This window comes from Salvelinus fontinalis, chromosome 31, assembly GCF_029448725.1.
Source record: "Salvelinus fontinalis isolate EN_2023a chromosome 31, ASM2944872v1, whole genome shotgun sequence".
NCBI lineage: Eukaryota > Metazoa > Chordata > Actinopteri > Salmoniformes > Salmonidae > Salvelinus > Salvelinus fontinalis.
In genome coordinates, this window is record NC_074695.1 from 36229706 (window position 1) to 36248140 (window position 18435).

At 48.4% G+C, this 18435-nt stretch overlaps 1 protein-coding gene across 2 annotated transcripts; it reads left to right on the forward strand.

The window, feature by feature from the left end:
• Positions 1–1174: 1174 nt before the first annotated feature.
• Positions 1175–16071, forward strand: LOC129830138 (extracellular matrix protein 2-like). 2 transcript variants are annotated; one of them, XM_055892427.1, is made up of 10 exons: positions 1175–1521; positions 1811–1936; positions 3139–3290; positions 3749–4256; positions 4535–4650; positions 5820–5955; positions 6321–6478; positions 13542–13681; positions 14463–14789; positions 15320–16071. In XM_055892427.1, the coding sequence occupies exons 1-10, from the start codon at positions 1365–1367 to the stop codon at positions 15510–15512; spliced, it is 2013 nt and encodes a 670-aa protein (XP_055748402.1). In that variant the 5' UTR covers positions 1175–1364; the 3' UTR covers positions 15513–16071. The 2 variants fall into 2 exon arrangements, with proteins under 2 accessions (XP_055748402.1, XP_055748403.1); XM_055892428.1 differs by having other exon boundaries at positions 1176–1521; positions 3752–4256.
• The last annotated feature ends 2364 nt before the right edge of the window (positions 16072–18435 follow it).

An 18435-nucleotide genomic window follows, 5' to 3' on the forward strand; every position in this document is an offset into this window, starting at 1 on the left:
TTTGAGTAAATCTGATCCTATAAGTATCTATGGCTTATGCTCAGATTACTCATTAGGATTGCATACTCAGTCTGTTTTGTTCCTGGTTGGCCAGGCAGCAGGTCAGCAGGTGTCTGTTTCTAAAAGCAGGATGATGTAGGAGTGTTTGGTATTTACTCTCTCTGAGTGGTTGGTGTCAGGCACACCTTTTTAAATCTCACTAACAGGATGTGGACACCACAATCGAGTAGGAGTTGGACAATTTGGATGGGGTTTTGAGAAATGTTTAAGAAATTAGACATGAAATACAACCAGGGGTCATATGTGGCCCGTGTGGCTCAGTTGGTAGAGCATGGTGCTTGCAACGCCAGGGTTGTGGGTTCGATTCCCACGGGGGGCCAGGGGGGCCAGTACAAAAAAGTATGAATGTATGTACTTGTAAGTCGCTCTGGATAAGAGCGTCTGCTAAATGTTTTTATTTTTTTTAATTTTTTTATACTGGGAGAAATAATGGTAGAGGGTCAGTGATAGATGTGGCCCAGAATGCAGTAAGTGTTGCTGCAACCATATCCCACTCCACTCCCAGGGATAAGGTTTGGTGTTCATGTATATTAAACTTACTATATCGGGAAACATGAATCGACTTTGTCGACATACATTGTGGTTGTCATAGTTACACGCATTGTGTGTAAACAGAGGAGAGGCAAGGCCCTGGGGACATTACAGGGGGGAAACTGTGCGGTCAAGCAGGGTCACAAACCAGAGGAAAAAACTCCAAGAATTTCTCAGGAGTGTGGTCTCTGTGTCTCCCTGTCCTGTTGGCTGGTAGTGGTTGGTGGTGGGGGTGGGTTGTGGCGGTGTTGGGCTCAAAGCAGCCTTTCATTCCAGCTGGGCTTTGAGAGATAACTTTTTTCTTCTTTCCTGGCCATAACGTACAGCGGGCTATACCTCCTCTGGCCTGTAACCAATGGGAATGGGAATGTCTGTTTGGGCTGTCAGAAAGCACTCCGCTGGTTGACATCACTGTAATTCGATAAGCAGTCTCTGACTGGACCTCCTCTATTGGTTTGTTAGGTATACCAGGGGCTGGGGGCGGAGAGGAGAGAGGTGGGGAGAGAAGAGGTAGGTGGTTCTTGAAAAGGAATGAAAGAGGGTCTTTGTCCTGAAAATATTTTCCTTTTATTTTTTCACCCACTCCCCTGCTTCCTCTCTCCACTCCTCTCTCCTCTCACCTTTGGGGTTTTTCTGGGGTGTGTGGCCAAAAAATATTTGTTGGGGGTGAGAGTATATAAAGGTCCTTCAGGAGTTGAGATTTCTCACACTCAGTTTGAAAGGGTTTCTGTCCAAAGGAAGACTGACCAGGAGAGTCCAGGGCAGAGCTGACCATGAACAGATTAGCGCTCCTATGTCTCTGCCTATGCGCAGCAGTCTCACTAATCAGTGGGAAGCCCAGCAGGAGAGCAGAGAAGCTCAGGAGGTCCAAACCCCTGGTAGCAACTGACTCATCTGAACCGGATGATACTAATGATGCTGTTTTCCCCGGTAAGTTTTCAACATGATTTTGGAAAAGGGTGGTGGAATGTTAGATGGAGGAAATGTGCATGCATACTTCACAGTGCTTCTAGTTTTTGTGATTATAGCATTTACCCAAGTCAAGGGTGGTCCACAATGCTTCACAAAGAACTGCATTCAGTTTTCTAAGACTGAATTGGAGTGTGGGGCTTGTATCAGTTTCATGTGTACTTTACCTGTGGATCATGTGTCGTGCAGGTGAGTAATGATATGTGTGTCTGTGTGTGTATGTGTGTGTGTGTCTGTCTGTCTATTGCAGTCCGCAACGGGCAGTGCTCGGTGAATGGGATGTCCCTGTTTGACGGGGCTATGTGGTCGCCTCAGCCCTGCCTCGTGTGCCAGTGTCAGATGGGAACTGTCAGCTGTCACCCTGTTCCCTGCGCCGGTAAGCTGCAGCTGCATTTACACAGCAGCCAGTTTGTATGTCTGCCTTCACTCCTATTGTTCATCATTCAAGTTGTAGATTGTTATTGAACGATTATAGTCTTATTTGTGGTTATTAGATTTCATGGCAGCTTCTAGTTGAAATGGTCCATGCTCCCATAAAGTGTACAAATTGATCAGGGCATGGAATTGAACATACATACAGTACCATCCAAAAGTTTGGACACACCTACTCATTTAAGGGTTTTTCTTTATTTTTGCTATTTTCTACATTGTAGAATAATAGTAAAGACATCAAAACTATACAATAACACATATGAAATCATGTAGTAACCAAAAAAGGGTTAAACATATCAATATATATTTTATACTTGAGATTCTTCAAAATATCTACGCTTGCCTTGATGACAGCTTTGCACACTCTTGACATGGTCTCAAGCAGCTTCATGAGGTAGTCACCTGGAATGCATTTACATTAACAGGTGTGCCTTGTTAAAAGTTAATTTGTGGAATTTCTTTCCTTCTTAATGCGTTTGACCCAATCAGTTGTGTTGTGACAAGGTAGGGTTGGTATACAGAAGATAGCCCTATTTGGTAAAAGTCCATATTATGGCAAGAACAGCTCAAATAAGCAAAAATAAATGACATTCCATCATTACTTTAAGACATGAAGGTCAGTCAATGCGGAAAATGTCAAGAACTTTTAAAAACCATTGAGCGCTATGATGAAACTGGGCTATTTGACAAAGAAGGAGAGTGATGGAGTGCTGCATCAGTGTACCTGGCCTTCACAATCATCCGATCTCAATCCAATTGAGATGGTTTGGGATGAGTTGGACCGCAGAGTGAAGGAAAATCAGCCAACAAGTGCTCAGCATATGTGGGAACTCCTTCAAGACTGTTGGAAAAGCATTCCAGGTAAAGCTGTTTGAGAGAATGCCAAGAGTGTGCAAAGCTGTCATCAAGGCAAGGGTGTCTACTTAGAAGAATCTCAAATATAAAATATATTTTGATTTGTTTAACAGTTTTTTGGTTACTACATGATTCCATATGTGTTATTTCATAGTTTTGATGTCGTCACTATTATTCTACAATGTAGAAAATAGTAAAAATTAAGAAAAGCCATGGAATGAGTAGGTGTGTCCAAACTTTTGACTGGCACTGTACATGTGTACATTTAACATATATTGCTCTTTCCCTCAGGTTCAAACAACCAGCAGACAGTGGCTCCCAAAGCCAAGAAGCCCTCCCCTAATGCAGAGGACAAAGAGGGGATCCCAAAGTGGAAGAAGAGTTTCCAAAGGAGAGCAGGAAGTCAGAAGAAAGAGGAGCAGCCTGTTACTCCAGTGAAAGTGGTGGGGGCCCACGGGAATATGAAGAGGGCAATGCTATAGGACCTGCACAGCAGATGAACTAACAATGCTTTAAATGTTGTTTATGATGCAGGTTGGCGTTTATTGGCATTATTCTTGTCCTGGAGGCAGAACTGGGCGATTTAGGGTTAGGACTTGGGGTTAGCAGTCTGGTTAAGGTTAGGGTTAGGACTTGGGGTTAGCAGTCTGGTTAAGGTTAGGGTTAGGTTTAAAATCATATTTTATGACTTTGTGGCTGTTCCAGCTAGTGACCACTTTGCAGAGCTGCCTCCAGAACAAGATTCATGATGAAAAACACTAACCTGCGTTTATGACTGAGAATTGGCTGACAGGGATATTTGTGAGGACAATGAGTCATCAAATGCAGAATCAATTTAAATATATATAATGGTATATATTTTGTGTGTGATGTCTATGTTGTAAAACCCGTGGCCACCCAGAAGAAGAAGCAAGAAGAAGCGGTGAAGAAAATGGAAGTGGCAGTGAAGACAGAGGTTAGGAGGGCTGAGGTCCCTGTGGCCAAAAGGCGTGACCCGAAGATAACCAAAATCAGCCTTCCATACCTTCCCTACGATGACGATGATGACGATCACGATGACCACGACCACAGTGAGCATGATGATGATGATGATGACGACGATGACGATTACATCATCAGGGCCATGGGAAAACCCACCATGAGGGCCAACGGGCACCCGGTTGTGGCACCGACGGGGAGACCAGTCACCATGGTGACTGGCCGACTGGCTACGACCACCACTAGGAAACCCGTGGTGAGGGCGCCGGGGCCAGGACATCCTGTGGTCACGTTCCCCAGGAGACACAGCATCATGGAGTCTCTCCCTGCTGGCTGCCTGCTCTTGGAGTCTCTGATCACCTGTGGCAGCACTGGCATGGCCCACATCCCCATCCTCTCAGACAAGGGGGTCAAGACCCTCTATCTAGCAGGTAAGGAGATAGAGATCTCACATGCTACTTACAGGGACAATTAGCATAGTCAAGCTATGTTTAATCAGTTTGAATTTCATGAAGGCAAAGGATTTATCATTGTCTATAATGGCTTCAATACAATCAAATGTGGTTTACAGTGCATACACAGTTGCATATAAACATAGTTTGTACACAAAGATACTGCATAAACACTAATGCAGGTCCAATAGCATGAGGGCCCAGGTTTTTCTCTGTTTGAGGCGACTGGGTCAGCTTGTGTTCTATTCTCTTATCAGACAATAAGATCAGTAAGATCCCTCACCAGGCACTGGCTGGGCTGCCCAACCTGGAGTGGCTGGACCTGAGCAAGAACAAGCTGGACGACTCCTCCATCAGCCCTGACCTGTTCCGGGTGAGTCTTGGAGCATATTTCTTCTCAACATATTTGTCTTTGGTTCCAGTTGGACCTCTACTGCGCTCCCAGACCCACCTACACATCTCAGCCTTATGTTACTGAGGGCTCTATTGACCATTCTCATGCTGCATTACCTGGATTCCTCTCGGACTGTTCTGATAGAATATTAACATGGAATATATGTCACAGTCTAGTGTTATAGAACAGGGTTTCCAAGACTCGGTCCTGGATCCCTCCCCTGTGTGCACGTCTTGTTTTTTGCTCTAGCCTTACAAAGCTGATTCAAATAATCTAAGCTTGATGATGAGTTGGTTATTTGAATCAGCTGTGTGAGCAAAAAACAAAACGTGCACCCAGGGGTAGCCCTCAGGACCAAGTTCGGGAAACCCTGTTATAGAATAGTACAGGTATGTGCATGTTACAGTCATTTAAGTTATAGGTAGTGCCTAATGTTTCAACAAGATGATCCATCTTGTAGTTGGACTGCAAGAAGTCCTGCTGTCTCCCAGGTAGTGCATAAGAGCAGAAGTCGAATCTGGCGCCATCAGGTTGAATCTCACTTAGCTGTTGAAATAAATCGGGGAATATTGTCGGTCAACAGACAAGCCACAACTAAAAACAGAACAATCATTTTTGGTAAGGTGTCCTAACATTCACCTGTTCCCACTCAGTTGTCATAGTCCCTTGATGCCAAGAACTCACAGTGCTAAAAACTACCTTGAGAGAACATTAGTGTTTATCAACTACTCTGCTTGCAGTACATCTCAGAGTTGACAAAGACTATATAACAAAACACATTATGAGAAACACTTCATAAATAAGACAAATAAAATCCCCACAGTGAGAACAGACATTGCTGGAGAAATTAAATTATTATTCCTGCGCCATTGAAAAACACAATTATGTACATAGCCTACAAGCCTATTACAGAGTATAGTAATTACGTAGGTTATTCAGCTGGTAGTTACACTGGTATAAGGCCGTATACCATCAATGTGTGTTTCATTTGGTACATCTCTTAAACAGCAAAGTAGAAGCATAAGGTAAAATTGCAGTTCTTGTGCTTGGCCATAATAGAGAGAGAGGGACACTGGTTACATCACAGCACGCCTTCTGTTCTAGCACACCTTCTGTTCTAAGGTGGGTGGATTTTTGGCTTGTTTCAGATCCTGACCAAGCTGAGGAGGCTGAATTTAGATGGCAACAATCTGACCAAAGTCCCCTCGTTTCTACCGCCATCCCTGGTGGAGCTGAAGATCAATGACAACAAGATCCTGGGCCTCACACCTAGTAGCTTTAAAGGTATAGGAGTGTGAGATTTACACACACACACAGACAGACAGACAGACAGACAGACAGACAGACAGACAGACAGAGACAGAGACAGAGACAGAGACAGAGACAGAGACACAGACACAGACACAGACACAGACACAGACACAGACACAGACACAGACACAGAGACAGAGACAGAGACAGAGTGTGTTTGTGTGTGTGTATGTATGTACAAAGATTTGTTCTGATAGGATGTGCAGAATAGTACTTTAGCATTGTTGGCATAGCCCATTTGGCAACAAATATCTGGAAAACAAGTCAAATAACTACATCAGATATTATTGACATGTTGATATTGTTGTGTTGCGATTTGAAAACGTGGCTCTCCTCAGGTTTGTCCAAACTGCTGACACTGGAGCTTGAGGATAACCACTTCCACGATGGGAATGTGTCACCTTTGACCTTCCGGCCCCTGAAGAAACTCATCTATCTTCGACTGGAGGACAACAAGTTCCGGGCCATCCCCTCTGGGCTTCCTACGACCCTGCAGGTCAGTGATTGGACAAGGTGCCTGTGATGCCACTTTAGTGAGCATGCAGGAGCCAATTGACATGCAGTAAGTAGCCTCAATCCAACAGAGGAGTTTAGCTTGGGGAGGCATGACTTTCTGAGACATTTGGGTCAATCAAACAAAATTATTTTCCCTTATTTGAAATACTTATTGGGTGCAGAGCCATGATGTAGTGGTCACACTCCCCGGCACATGTCACGTATACAACTCCCCACTGGATACCAGAGTTCAATCCTTGCGTCCAGCCTTCCCCATCTAATTTCCCCACTGTCTGAATAAAGTCAAAATATACAGTATATAATAAAAAATAAATACGCCTTGGTATAGTCCACAGACTCGTCAATAATGTAGTAACATGACATAGGTTTCTGATGTTTTACTAAACATGCATTGTTTTTTGTAATTGCAAGCTAGGTCCACACATATCACAAACTCCGATCTGTAGTGTGTAGACTGGTTAGGTCCCGCTCACCCCCCTTAACAACACAGTAGGTCCCCCTCACCCCCTTAACAACACAGTAGGTCCCCCTCACCCCCCTAACAACACAGTAGGTCCCCCTCACCCCCCTAACAACACAGTAGGTCCCCCTCACCCCCTTAACAACACAGTAGGTTCACCTCACCCCCTAACAACACAGTAGGTCCCCCTCACCCCCCTAACAACACAGTAGGTCCCCCTCACCCCCTTAACAGCACAGTAGGTCCCCCTCACCCCCCTAACAACACAGTAGGTCCCCCTCACCCCCTTAACAACACAGTAGGTCCCCCTCCCCGCTAACAACACAGTAGGTCCCCCTCACCCCCCTAACAACACAGTAGGTCCCCCTCACCCCCCTAACAACACAGTAGGTCCCCCTCCCCCCTAACAACACAGTAGATCCCCCTCACCCCCCTAACAACACAGTAGGTCCCCCTCCCCCCTAACAACACAGTAGGTCCGCCTCACCCCCTTAACAACACAGTAGGTCCCCCTCACCCCCCTAACAACACAGTAGGTCCCCCTCACCCCCCTAACAACACAGTAGGTCCCCCTCACCCCCTTAACAACACAGTAGACCCCCTTACCCCCGAAACAACACAGTAGGTCCCCCTCACCCCCCTAACAACACAGTAGGTCCCCCTCCCCCCTAACAACACAGTAGGTCCCCCTCACCCCCCTAACAACACAGTAGGTCCCCCTCCCCCCTAACAACACAGTAGGTCCCCCTCACCCCCTTAACAACACAGTAGGTCTCCCTCACCCCCCTAACAACACAGTAGGCCCCCCTCACCCCTAACAACACAGTAGGTCCCCCTCACCCCCCTAACAACACAGTAGGTCCCCCTCACCCCCCTAACAACACAGTAGGTCCCCCTCCCCCCTAACAACACAGTAGGTCCCCCTCCCCCCTAACAACACAGTAGGTCCCCCTCACCCCCCTAACAACACAGTAGGTCCCCCTCCCCCCTAACAACACAGTAGGTCCCCCTCACCCCCTTAACAACACAGTAGGTCCCCCTCACCCCCTTAACAACACAGTAGGTCCCCCTCACCCCCTAACAACACAGTAGGCCCCCCTCACCCCCTTAACAACACAGTAGGTTCCCCTCACCCCCTAACAACACAGTAGGTCCCCCTCCCCCCTAACAACACAGTAGGTCCCCCTCCCCCCTAACAACACAGTAGGTCCCCCTCACCCCCCTAACAACACAGTAGGTCCCCCTCCACCCTAACAACACAGTAGTTCCCCTCACCCCCCTAACAACACAGTAGGTCCCCCTCACCCCCCTAACAACACAGTAGGCCCCCCTCCCCCCTAACAACACAGTAGGTCCCCCTCCCCCCTAACAACACAGTAGGTCCCCCTCACCCCCTTAACAACACAGTAGGTCCCCCTCACCCCCTTAACAACACAGTAGGTCCCCCTCACCCCCCTAACAACACAGTAGGCCCCCCTCACCCCTTAACAACACAGTAGGTTCCCCTCACCCCCTAACAACACAGTAGGCCCCCCCCCTAACAACACAGTAGGTCCCCCTCACCCCCCTAACAACACAGTAGGTCCCCCTCCCCCCTAACAACACAGTAGGTCCCCCTCACCCCCCTAACAACACAGTAGGTCCCCCTCACCCCCCTAACAACACAGTAGGTCCCCCTCCCCCCTAACAACACAGTAGGTCCCCCTCCCCCCTAACAACACAGTAGGTCCCCCTCCCCCCTAACAACACAGTAGGTCCCCCTCCCCCCTAACAACACAGTAGGTCCCCCTCCCCCCTAACAACACAGTAGGTCCCCCTCACCCCCCTAACAACACAGTAGGTCCCCCTCACCCCCCTAACAACAACAGTAGGTCCCGCTCACCCCCCTAACAACACAGTAGGTCCCCCTCACCCCCTTAACAACACAGTAGGTCCCCCTCACCCCCTAACAACACAGTAGGTTCCCCTCACCCCCTAACAACAAAGTAGGTTCCCCTCACCCCCTAACAACACAGTAGGTCCCCCTCACCCCCCTAACAACACAGTAGGTCCCCCTCACCCCCTTAACAACACAGTAGGTCCCCCTCACCCCCCTAACAACACAGTAGGTCCCCCTCACCCCCCTAACAACACAGTAGGTCCCCCTCCCCCCTAACAACACAGTAGGTCCCCCTCACCCCCCTAACAACACAGTAGGACCCCCTCACCCCCCTAACAACACAGTAGGTCCCCCCCACCCCCCTAACAACACAGTAGGTCCCCCTCCCCCCTAACAACACAGTAGGTCCCCCTCACCCCCCTAACAACACAGTAGGTCCCCCTCCCCCCTAACAACATAGTAGGTCCCCCTCACCCCCTTAACAACACAGTAGGTCCCCCTCACCCCCTTAACAACACCGTAGGTCCCCCTCACCCCCTTAACAACACAGTAGGTTCCCCTCACCCCCTAACAACACAGTAGGTCCCCCTCCCCCCTAACAACACAGTAGGTCCCCCTCCCCCCTAACAACACAGTAGGTCCCCCTCACCCCCCTAACAACACAGTAGGTCCCCCTCCCCCCTAACAACACAGTAGTTCCCCTCACCCCCCTAACAACACAGTAGGTCCCCCTCACCCCCCTAACAACACAGTAGGCCCCCCTCCCCCCTAACAACACAGTAGGTCCCCCTCCCCCCTAACAACACAGTAGGTCCCCCTCCCCCCTAACAACACAGTAGGTCCCCCTCCCCCCTAACAACACAGTAGGTCCCCCTCACCCCCTTAACAACACAGTAGGTCCCCCTCACCCCCCTAACAACACAGTAGGTCCCCCTCACCCCCCTAACAACACAGTAGGTCCCCCTCACCCCCCTAACAACACAGTAGGTCCCCCTCACCCCCTAACAACACAGTAGGCCCCCCTCACCCCCTTAACAACACAGTAGGTCCCCCTCACCCCCCTAACAACACAGTAGGTCTCCCTCACCCCCCTAACAACACAGTAGGTCCCCCTCCCCCCTAACAACACAGTAGGTCCCCCTCACCCCCCTAACAACACAGTAGGTCCCCCTCCCCCCTAACAACACAGTAGGTCCCCCTCACCCCCCTAACAACACAGTAGGTCCCCCTCACCCCCCTAACAACACAGTAGGTCCCCCTCCCCCCTAACAACACAGTAGGTCCCCCTCCCCCCTAACAACACAGTAGGTCCCCCTCCCCCCTAACAACACAGTAGGTCCCCCTCACCCCCCTAACAACACAGTAGGTCCCCCTCCCCCCTAACAACACAGTTGGTCCCCCTCACCCCCCTAACAACACAGTTGGTCCCCCTCACCCCCCTAACAACACAGTAGGTCCCCCTCACCCCCCTAACAACAACAGTAGGTCCCGCTCACCCCCCTAACAACACAGTAGGTCCCCCTCACCCCCTTAACAACACAGTAGGTCCCCCTCACCCCCCTAACAACACAGTAGGTTCCCCTCACCCCCTAACAACACAGTAGGTTCCCCTCACCCTCTAACAACACAGTAGGTCCCCCTCACCCCCCTAACAACACAGTAGGTCCCCCTCACCCCCCTAACAACACAGTAGGTCCCCCTCACCCCCCTAACAACACAGTAGGTCCCCCTCACCCCCTTAACAACACAGTAGGTCCCCCTCCCCCCTAACAACACAGTAGGTCCCCCTCACCCCCCTAACAACACAGTAGGACCCCCTCACCCCCCTAACAACACAGTAGGTCCCCCTCACCCCCTTAACAACACAGTAGGTCCCCCTCCCCCCTAACAACACAGTAGGTCCCCCTCACCCCCCTAACAACACAGTAGGTCCCCCTCACCCCCTAACAACACAGTAGGTCCCCCTCACCCCCTTAACAACACAGTAGGCCCCCCTCACCCCCTTAACAACACAGTAGGTCCCCCTCACCCCCCTAACAACACAGTAGGTTCCCCTCACCCCCTAACAACACAGTAGGTTCCCCTCACCCCCTAACAACACAGTAGGTCCCCCTCACCCCCCTAACAACACAGTAGGTCCCCCTCACCCCCTTAACAACACAGTAGGTCCCCCTCACCCCCCTAACAACACAGTAGGTCCCCCTCACCCCCTTAACAACACAGTAGGTCCCCCTCCCCCCTAACAACACAGTAGGTCCCCCTCACCCCCCTAACAACACAGTAGGACCCCCTCACCCCCCTAACAACACAGTAGGTCCCCCTCACCCCCCTAACAACACAGTAGGTCCCCCTCCCCCCTAACAACACAGTAGGTCCCCCTCACCCCCCTAACAACACAGTAGGTCCCCCTCACCCCCTAACAACACAGTAGGTCCCCCTCACCCCCTTAACAACACAGTAGGCCCCCCTCACCCCCTTAACAACACAGTAGGTCCCCCTCACCCCCTAACAACACAGTAGGTCCCCCTCCCCCCTAACAACACAGTAGGTCCCCCTCACCCCCCTAACAACACAGTAGGTCCCCCTCCCCCCTAACAACATAGTAGGTCCCCCTCACCCCCTTAACAACACAGTAGGTCCCCCTCACCCCCTTAACAACACCGTAGGTCCCCCTCACCCCCTAACAACACAGTAGGCCCCCCTCACCCCCTTAACAACACAGTAGGTTCCCCTCACCCCTAACAACACAGTAGGTCCCCCTCCCCCCTAACAACACAGTAGGTCCCCCTCCCCCCTAACAACACAGTAGGTCCCCCTCACCCCCCTAACAACACAGTAGGTCCCCCTCCCCCCTAACAACACAGTAGTTCCCCTCACCCCCCTAACAACACAGTAGGTCCCCCTCACCCCCCTAACAACACAGTAGGCCCCCCTCCCCCCTAACAACACAGTAGGTCCCCCTCCCCCCTAACAACACAGTAGGTCCCCCTCCCCCCTAACAACACAGTAGGTCCCCCTCCCCCCTAACAACACAGTAGGTCCCCCTCACCCCCTTAACAACACAGTAGGTCCCCCTCACCCCCCTAACAACACAGTAGGTCCCCCTCACCCCCCTAACAACACAGTAGGTCCCCCTCACCCCCTTAACAACACAGTAGGCCCCTCTCACCCCCTTAACAACACAGTAGGTCCCCCTCACCCCCCTAACAACACAGTAGGTCTCCCTCACCCCCCTAACAACACAGTAGGTCCCCCTCCCCCCTAACAACACAGTAGGTCCCCCTCACCCCCCTAACAACACAGTAGGTCCCCCTCCCCCCTAACAACACAGTAGGTCCCCCTCACCCCCCTAACAACACAGTAGGTCCCCCTCCCCCCTAACAACACAGTAGGTCCCCCTCCCCCCTAACAACACAGTAGGTCCCCCTCCCCCCTAACAACACAGTAGGTCCCCCTCCCCCCTAACAACACAGTTGGTCCCCCTCACCCCCCTAACAACACAGTAGGTCCCCCTCACCCCCCTAACAACAACAGTAGGTCCCGCTCACCCCCCTAACAACACAGTAGGTCCCCCTCACCCCCTTAACAACACAGTAGGTCCCCCTCACCCCCCTAACAACACAGTAGGTTCCCCTCACCCCCTAACAACACAGTAGGTTCCCCTCACCCTCTAACAACACAGTAGGTCCCCCTCACCCCCCTAACAACACAGTAGGTCCCCCTCACCCCCTTAACAACACAGTAGGTCCCCCTCACCCCCCTAACAACACAGTAGGTCCCCCTCACCCCCTTAACAACACAGTAGGTCCCCCTCCCCCCTAACAACACAGTAGGTCCCCCTCACCCCCCTAACAACACAGTAGGACCCCCTCACCCCCCTAACAACACAGTAGGTCCCCCTCACCCCCCTAACAACACAGTAGGTCCCCCTCCCCCCTAACAACACAGTAGGTCCCCCTCACCCCCCTAACAACACAGTAGGTCCCCCTCACCCCCTAACAACACAGTAGGTCCCCCTCACCCCCTTAACAACACAGTAGGCCCCCCTCACCCCCTTAACAACACAGTAGGTCCCCCTCACCCCCTAACAACACAGTAGGTCCCCCTCCCCCCTAACAACACAGTAGGTCCCCCTCACCCCCCTAACAACACAGTAGGTCCCCCTCCCCCCTAACAACACAGTAGGTCCCCCTCACCCCCTTAACAACACAGTAGGTCCCCCTCACCCCCTTAACACAGTAGGTCCCCCTCACCCCCTAACAACACAGTAGGCCCCCCTCACCCCCTTAACAACACAGTAGGTTCCCCTCACCCCCTAACAACACAGTAGGTCCCCCTCCCCCCTAACAACACAGTAGGTCCCCCTCCCCCCTAACAACACAGTAGGTCCCCCTCACCCCCCTAACAACACAGTAGGTCCCCCTCCCCCCTAACAACACAGTAGGTCCCCCTCACCCCCCTAACAACACAGTAGGTCCCCCTCACCCCCTAACAACACAGTAGGCCCCCCTCCCCCCTAACAACACAGTAGGTCCCCCTCCCCCCTAACAACACAGTAGGTCCCCCTCCCCCCTAACAACACAGTAGGTCCCCCTCCCCCCTAACAACACAGTAGGTCCCCCTCACCCCCCTAACAACACAGTAGGTCCCCCTGAACCCCCTAAATACACGGATACTAAAGGTTTTTGCGACTTGTATTTCCAGACACTTCACCTGTCAGATAACAGAATAGAAGAGGTACATGAGAGGATCCTTAACAAGACCGTTAACCTCAGGTTTCTGGACCTCAGTTATAACAAGATCCGGGAGGACCGCATAGCCCCAAGGGCCTGGATACACCTGTTGTAAGTCCCAACAACCCAACCTCTCTCCATTCTTACTTTTGCAGCATTTAGGAGGTTGTTGTTCAGTGCAATGATTACTGATTTCTGCTACTCTGGTTTTGATCTCCACCTTGAAGGGAATATTAATGCAAACATACAGTATTTCAGATCCCCTGTATTTACTTTATGAATGTATTGAATATAATTTTTTGACAAACGATGTAGTAAAATATATGAATATTAACATGATTACATACAGGATTCTGAAGCAAAATGTGAAATTATGTAATTCATCTGACACTCAGTGCATGTGTTAGTCTCCCAGTTTGAGTGGCAATAATGAGCGGAAAATATAATGTTTGCAGGGCACAATTTTAATTGCATATTTGAAGAAAGAGGAGAAAGGGGGAAAAAAGAGAAGAGAGGGAAAAGCAGCGGAAGATTGTTTTGGGACGTGCTGATGTGGCTGGCTACACAGCGGATCAGCAGACACAGTCCAGCTTTATGATAGGTTCTGGAGAGAGTCAAGCCCAAAGGGAGGGACTGCTGGCTCTTAGTGGTTTGAAACTACAAAGTCGTGGCATAGATATGATGGATATGATGGAACCCTCTGGTGAAAGATTTGGAAACATTGAACCAGTCTTCTAAAGGAAAGGTGGACTAGTAATATAGTCCTAAAATTGAAAAAACTCTGTCAATTGGAGACATAATGCAGTACATTCATTACCTTCTATCTCTTCATGTCTTCAAGCTTCTCACATATTAAGCAAAAGATCTCCCTGTATTTTCCTTACCATTTCAGAAAGTTGGAGTCGTTGGACCTGTCGCACAATAAGCTGGTGCATGTTCCCTCCTTCCTCCCTGTGGGCCTACAGCAGCTCCACCTGCACCACAACCAGATTGAGCGGATCCCTGGCTACGTGTTTGGCCACATGAAACCGGGATTGAACCTCCTTCACCTGTCCCACAACAGGCTGAGCAACGACGCCATTGATAATGTGTCATTCCTGGGCCTGTACAACTCTCTGACTGAACTCCTGCTGGACCACAACCAGCTTCGCTCCATCCCCAGGGGGCTACTGAAGCTCAAGAGCCTGCACCTCCTCTGCCTCAACCACAACGTTATCAGGTAACTCAATCTCAATGTTATCAGGTAACTCAACCACAACGTTAACAATTTACTCAACCACAATGTTATCAGGTAACTCAATCTCAATGTTATCAGGTAACTCAACCACAACGTTAACAAATTACTCAACCACAATGTTATCAGGTAACTCAATCTCAATGTTATCAGGTAACTCAACTGTGAAGTTATCTGGTAATTCAGCTACAACGTTATCTAACATAATTAAGTTCCTCTCTCTGTACTCTTCCTCCCACTGGGAGACAAACCAACTTTGAGAAGAGCACAGTACTGTACTCTTTTTCGAAATAGAGACAGATAGCCAGTTAGCCACATGCAGTCTCTAACCATAATGGCACATCCAAATCTATTGTGAATCTCACCGTGTAATCTCACTGTGTACTTTTTGTTTTCTCTCTCAGTTGTTATTTCCTTTGATTGGGTCAAAGCTCCTTCTGTCTTGTCTGAGTATTCTGTCTTTCTATCAGTGGTCACTGAGTGTCCATCTGTCTGTTTTTCTCTCCTCCCTGCAGGTACGTTCCTCTGAACTCTCTGTGTGACACGCGCCTGAGCGACGACTCGCCCCTAATCTCCGTTCACCTGGAGTACAACTTGATTGACCGGCGCCTCATCCCACCCACTGCCCTCTCCTGCATCAAGACCTACCACAGCATCATACTACGGCCACAGAGTCACGAGGAAGATTACCACCATGAAGATTACTAGTATCCCTCTTCCTCCCCTCCCTCCTCCTCTTTCACCCCTCTCTCCAACCCCCTGTCAGTTTGTCCTGGGTTTGACCTAGTGCCTCATTACATAATTCCCTCTGAGTCTGTCTCTGATTGTCTTCTTCTCTGATGCGTTGTGATTAGGTTAGTCAGACTTATGATACCCACGCTGTATGCAACAGGTGATCTTAGACTTCTATCCTAAGTCTTACCATAAGTCCAGGGCAATGTTAATGCAACCAGCCCTTTGTCAGTGGGCTTCATTATCACAAGTAATAAGACAGATTATGTGTTTGTCTTTGACCTGTTTCCCAGATTCACTCTGTAAGGCAGTGTTAGGTTTTACTTGTGACTTTAATCTTGCTTGATAGTAGCATGTATCAAAAGAAACAGCATGTGGAGTTACCCAGGGTGATCCAGGTAGCTACTTGAAAGTAGTGCCCTCTACTCTAGACTCACTGTTGTTTTTTATGAATTGATGAACAACTGTTTCAACTTTGTGACCAACTTGTGTAATGAAACATTTTGGAAATAAAACATTTAAAATAATTACTGTTCATTGTCTATGGTTACTTTAAATAGCCTGTGTATGTCTTAGTAACTCAATCAATCTACATGTGCAGCACTGGGTAGAGGCAGTTGCTGGTTGTTTTATCCTTAGTTGATGCTTTATTTAAGTGGTTGGATAGTACAAAATTGATTATTTTGGGCATATATCTTACATATAATTTTCTTAGCTCACCAGGAGTGGTTGGATTGTAATTGGTGTATATACTGTAGATCTCAAATGCTAATGAGAAGAAGTTTAAAATAACTATCTCTCTCTCTCTCCACACACACACGCACACGCACACGCACACACAAGTGGCAATGAAAGGGGACTGGACCAATTCTTGGTTATGGCTTAAAATACTTTTGGTAACTCCTTCTGTGGTTTTTAACAGGTACTGTGCAGACCTCTGACTCTGCTGGCAGATGGATTCACAGATAAAGGATCATCTCATGGAATAAAACACTTATCCTGTATATCAGTTTATGAGTTGTTGTTTTTTTAGGTAATGCCTTCCTGTCTCATTATGACTGTCACAGTAAATATATTTGAGCTTCTTGACTTAAAGATGATCATATATTCAGTATTATTTACAGTTAGAGGACACAATATGCTACAGATTTATTTCACAGTTGGTTGAACATTCTGCATTTGAAATGTTTTTGATTGTTAAAGTAATAAATAACATTTGAAATTGACTATGTATCTTTAAATTATTTGTTTTAACATTCTGGGGGTGACGCAATCCTACCTAGCCTACAAATTATATATTCCTTTTATAGCTGTTGATCAATTTCCCTTGACACAGAACAAACATGGATAATTTCACAAACAATCAAAACTTTGAGCCACCCCATACTGTAGTTAAAGTGCTCACTGCAGGAAGACAAATCTATTACAAAATGATAGACTAAGAATTTAATTTAACAGCAAATAAGTGATTTTTGTTTATGTCATCCATCCCATTCATTGTATTTAGAAATTTGACCCTCCAGCCTGGCCTCATAGACTAGACGTAACATAGTAAATGTCTGGTTACGTAAGACAGAAGGTTACTTAACGCAAAAACAAAAGTAGGGTAGCTGTTTGGGGTGGATGGCTAGGTGTATAAAGTGAACATTTATCTCAATACGGACAACTTTGCAATACCTACTACTTTTATAGATACTTTGCAACTACTTACAGTAGCATGTTTTCTAACCCTTCCCCTAACCTAACTCCAAACCCTAAACTTAACCCTAAACTTAACCCCAACCCCTAACCCAGATAGCCACCTTGCTAATGTTAGCGTGAGCCACCAACTGTAGCTAATGTTAGCCACAGCCAATTGGAATTCTTAGTATAGCATACATTTTGCAAATTTCTAACATATTGTAAGATTTGGAATTCGTGAAATGGATGATGGACAGCCACAAATTAAAACATATCATACTAATTTACTTTTACTATGTTACCGCTACTCCAGCGCAGGTTGGACCCTATGCTGAAATAGCATATGCTTTAGGAAAAGAGTGGCTGTGAAAGAGTGGGGGCTGGATTCAATCTGTATCACGGAAGTATCGAGGAAGATCCACATAAAAATGTAAAGGTAATTTTAGAATGAGCCGACATATGCAGTGTTTTACCATGAATGCAGTCTCTAAGAATGAACAAAGTTTCAATCGAGCTATAATGTGGATCTTCCACAATACTTCTGCGAAACGGATTGAATCCAGCCCTTAGTCTACAAAAAACCTTTCCTGAGAAAAGCCAGTTATGTGGCTTCTGGGGCCTTACTGTGGTAAAGGGTGTGGGAGTTTGACTCCTGAGAGAGGGGAGGAAGCAGGCCTTTCACAACACGTGGCAAAGGCAGAGAAAAGTCAAACTCCAGTTCCACAGTAAAGAGTAAAGACTCTTTGCTCATATGAAAAAATTACTTCTTATTTTCAACAAAGAACCTTGAACTGAAGGCTCATCTGAGATGATTCCAAATTACTTTAGGGCATCTATTAATAGTTTGCAGTACAATCCTGCTAATACATATTGACAGATAGCACACAGTGTAGTAGTTACAGACCCAAAGACCACATAGTATCCATGGTCCATGATTGTACTGCCTCTTATGCCAAGCCCAAAATTGATGGGAAGAGTAAGACTGACTTTTAAGTGACATCTATGATAGATCACATCTTGAGATTGAAGCCTAACAAACATATGTATGAAAGCCAGGGTGTATTTCCCTCTTTCTCCCTGGTTACTATTTGTTTTGGACTGACTTTTGCTCTGGAGTGGCAATGTTGACTATGAAATTACTCATAACTGTAACACAATGCTAGCTATAGGTTTGGTATGTGTGTGTGAGTGTGTGTGACAAACAGAGATACATTTTTGT

Excerpts from the sequence above, each read along its gene's own strand:
- LOC129830138 (XM_055892427.1), top strand. The coding sequence starts at position 1,365 with ATGAACAGATTAGCGCTCCTATGTCTCTGCCTATGCGCAGCAGTCTCA. Across the intron at positions 4,651-5,819 it reads TCAGCCCTGACCTGTTCCGG|ATCCTGACCAAGCTGAGGAG; the intron begins GTGAGTCTTGGA and ends GGCTTGTTTCAG. Across the intron at positions 13,682-14,462 it reads AGGGCCTGGATACACCTGTT|AAAGTTGGAGTCGTTGGACC; the intron begins GTAAGTCCCAAC and ends TTACCATTTCAG.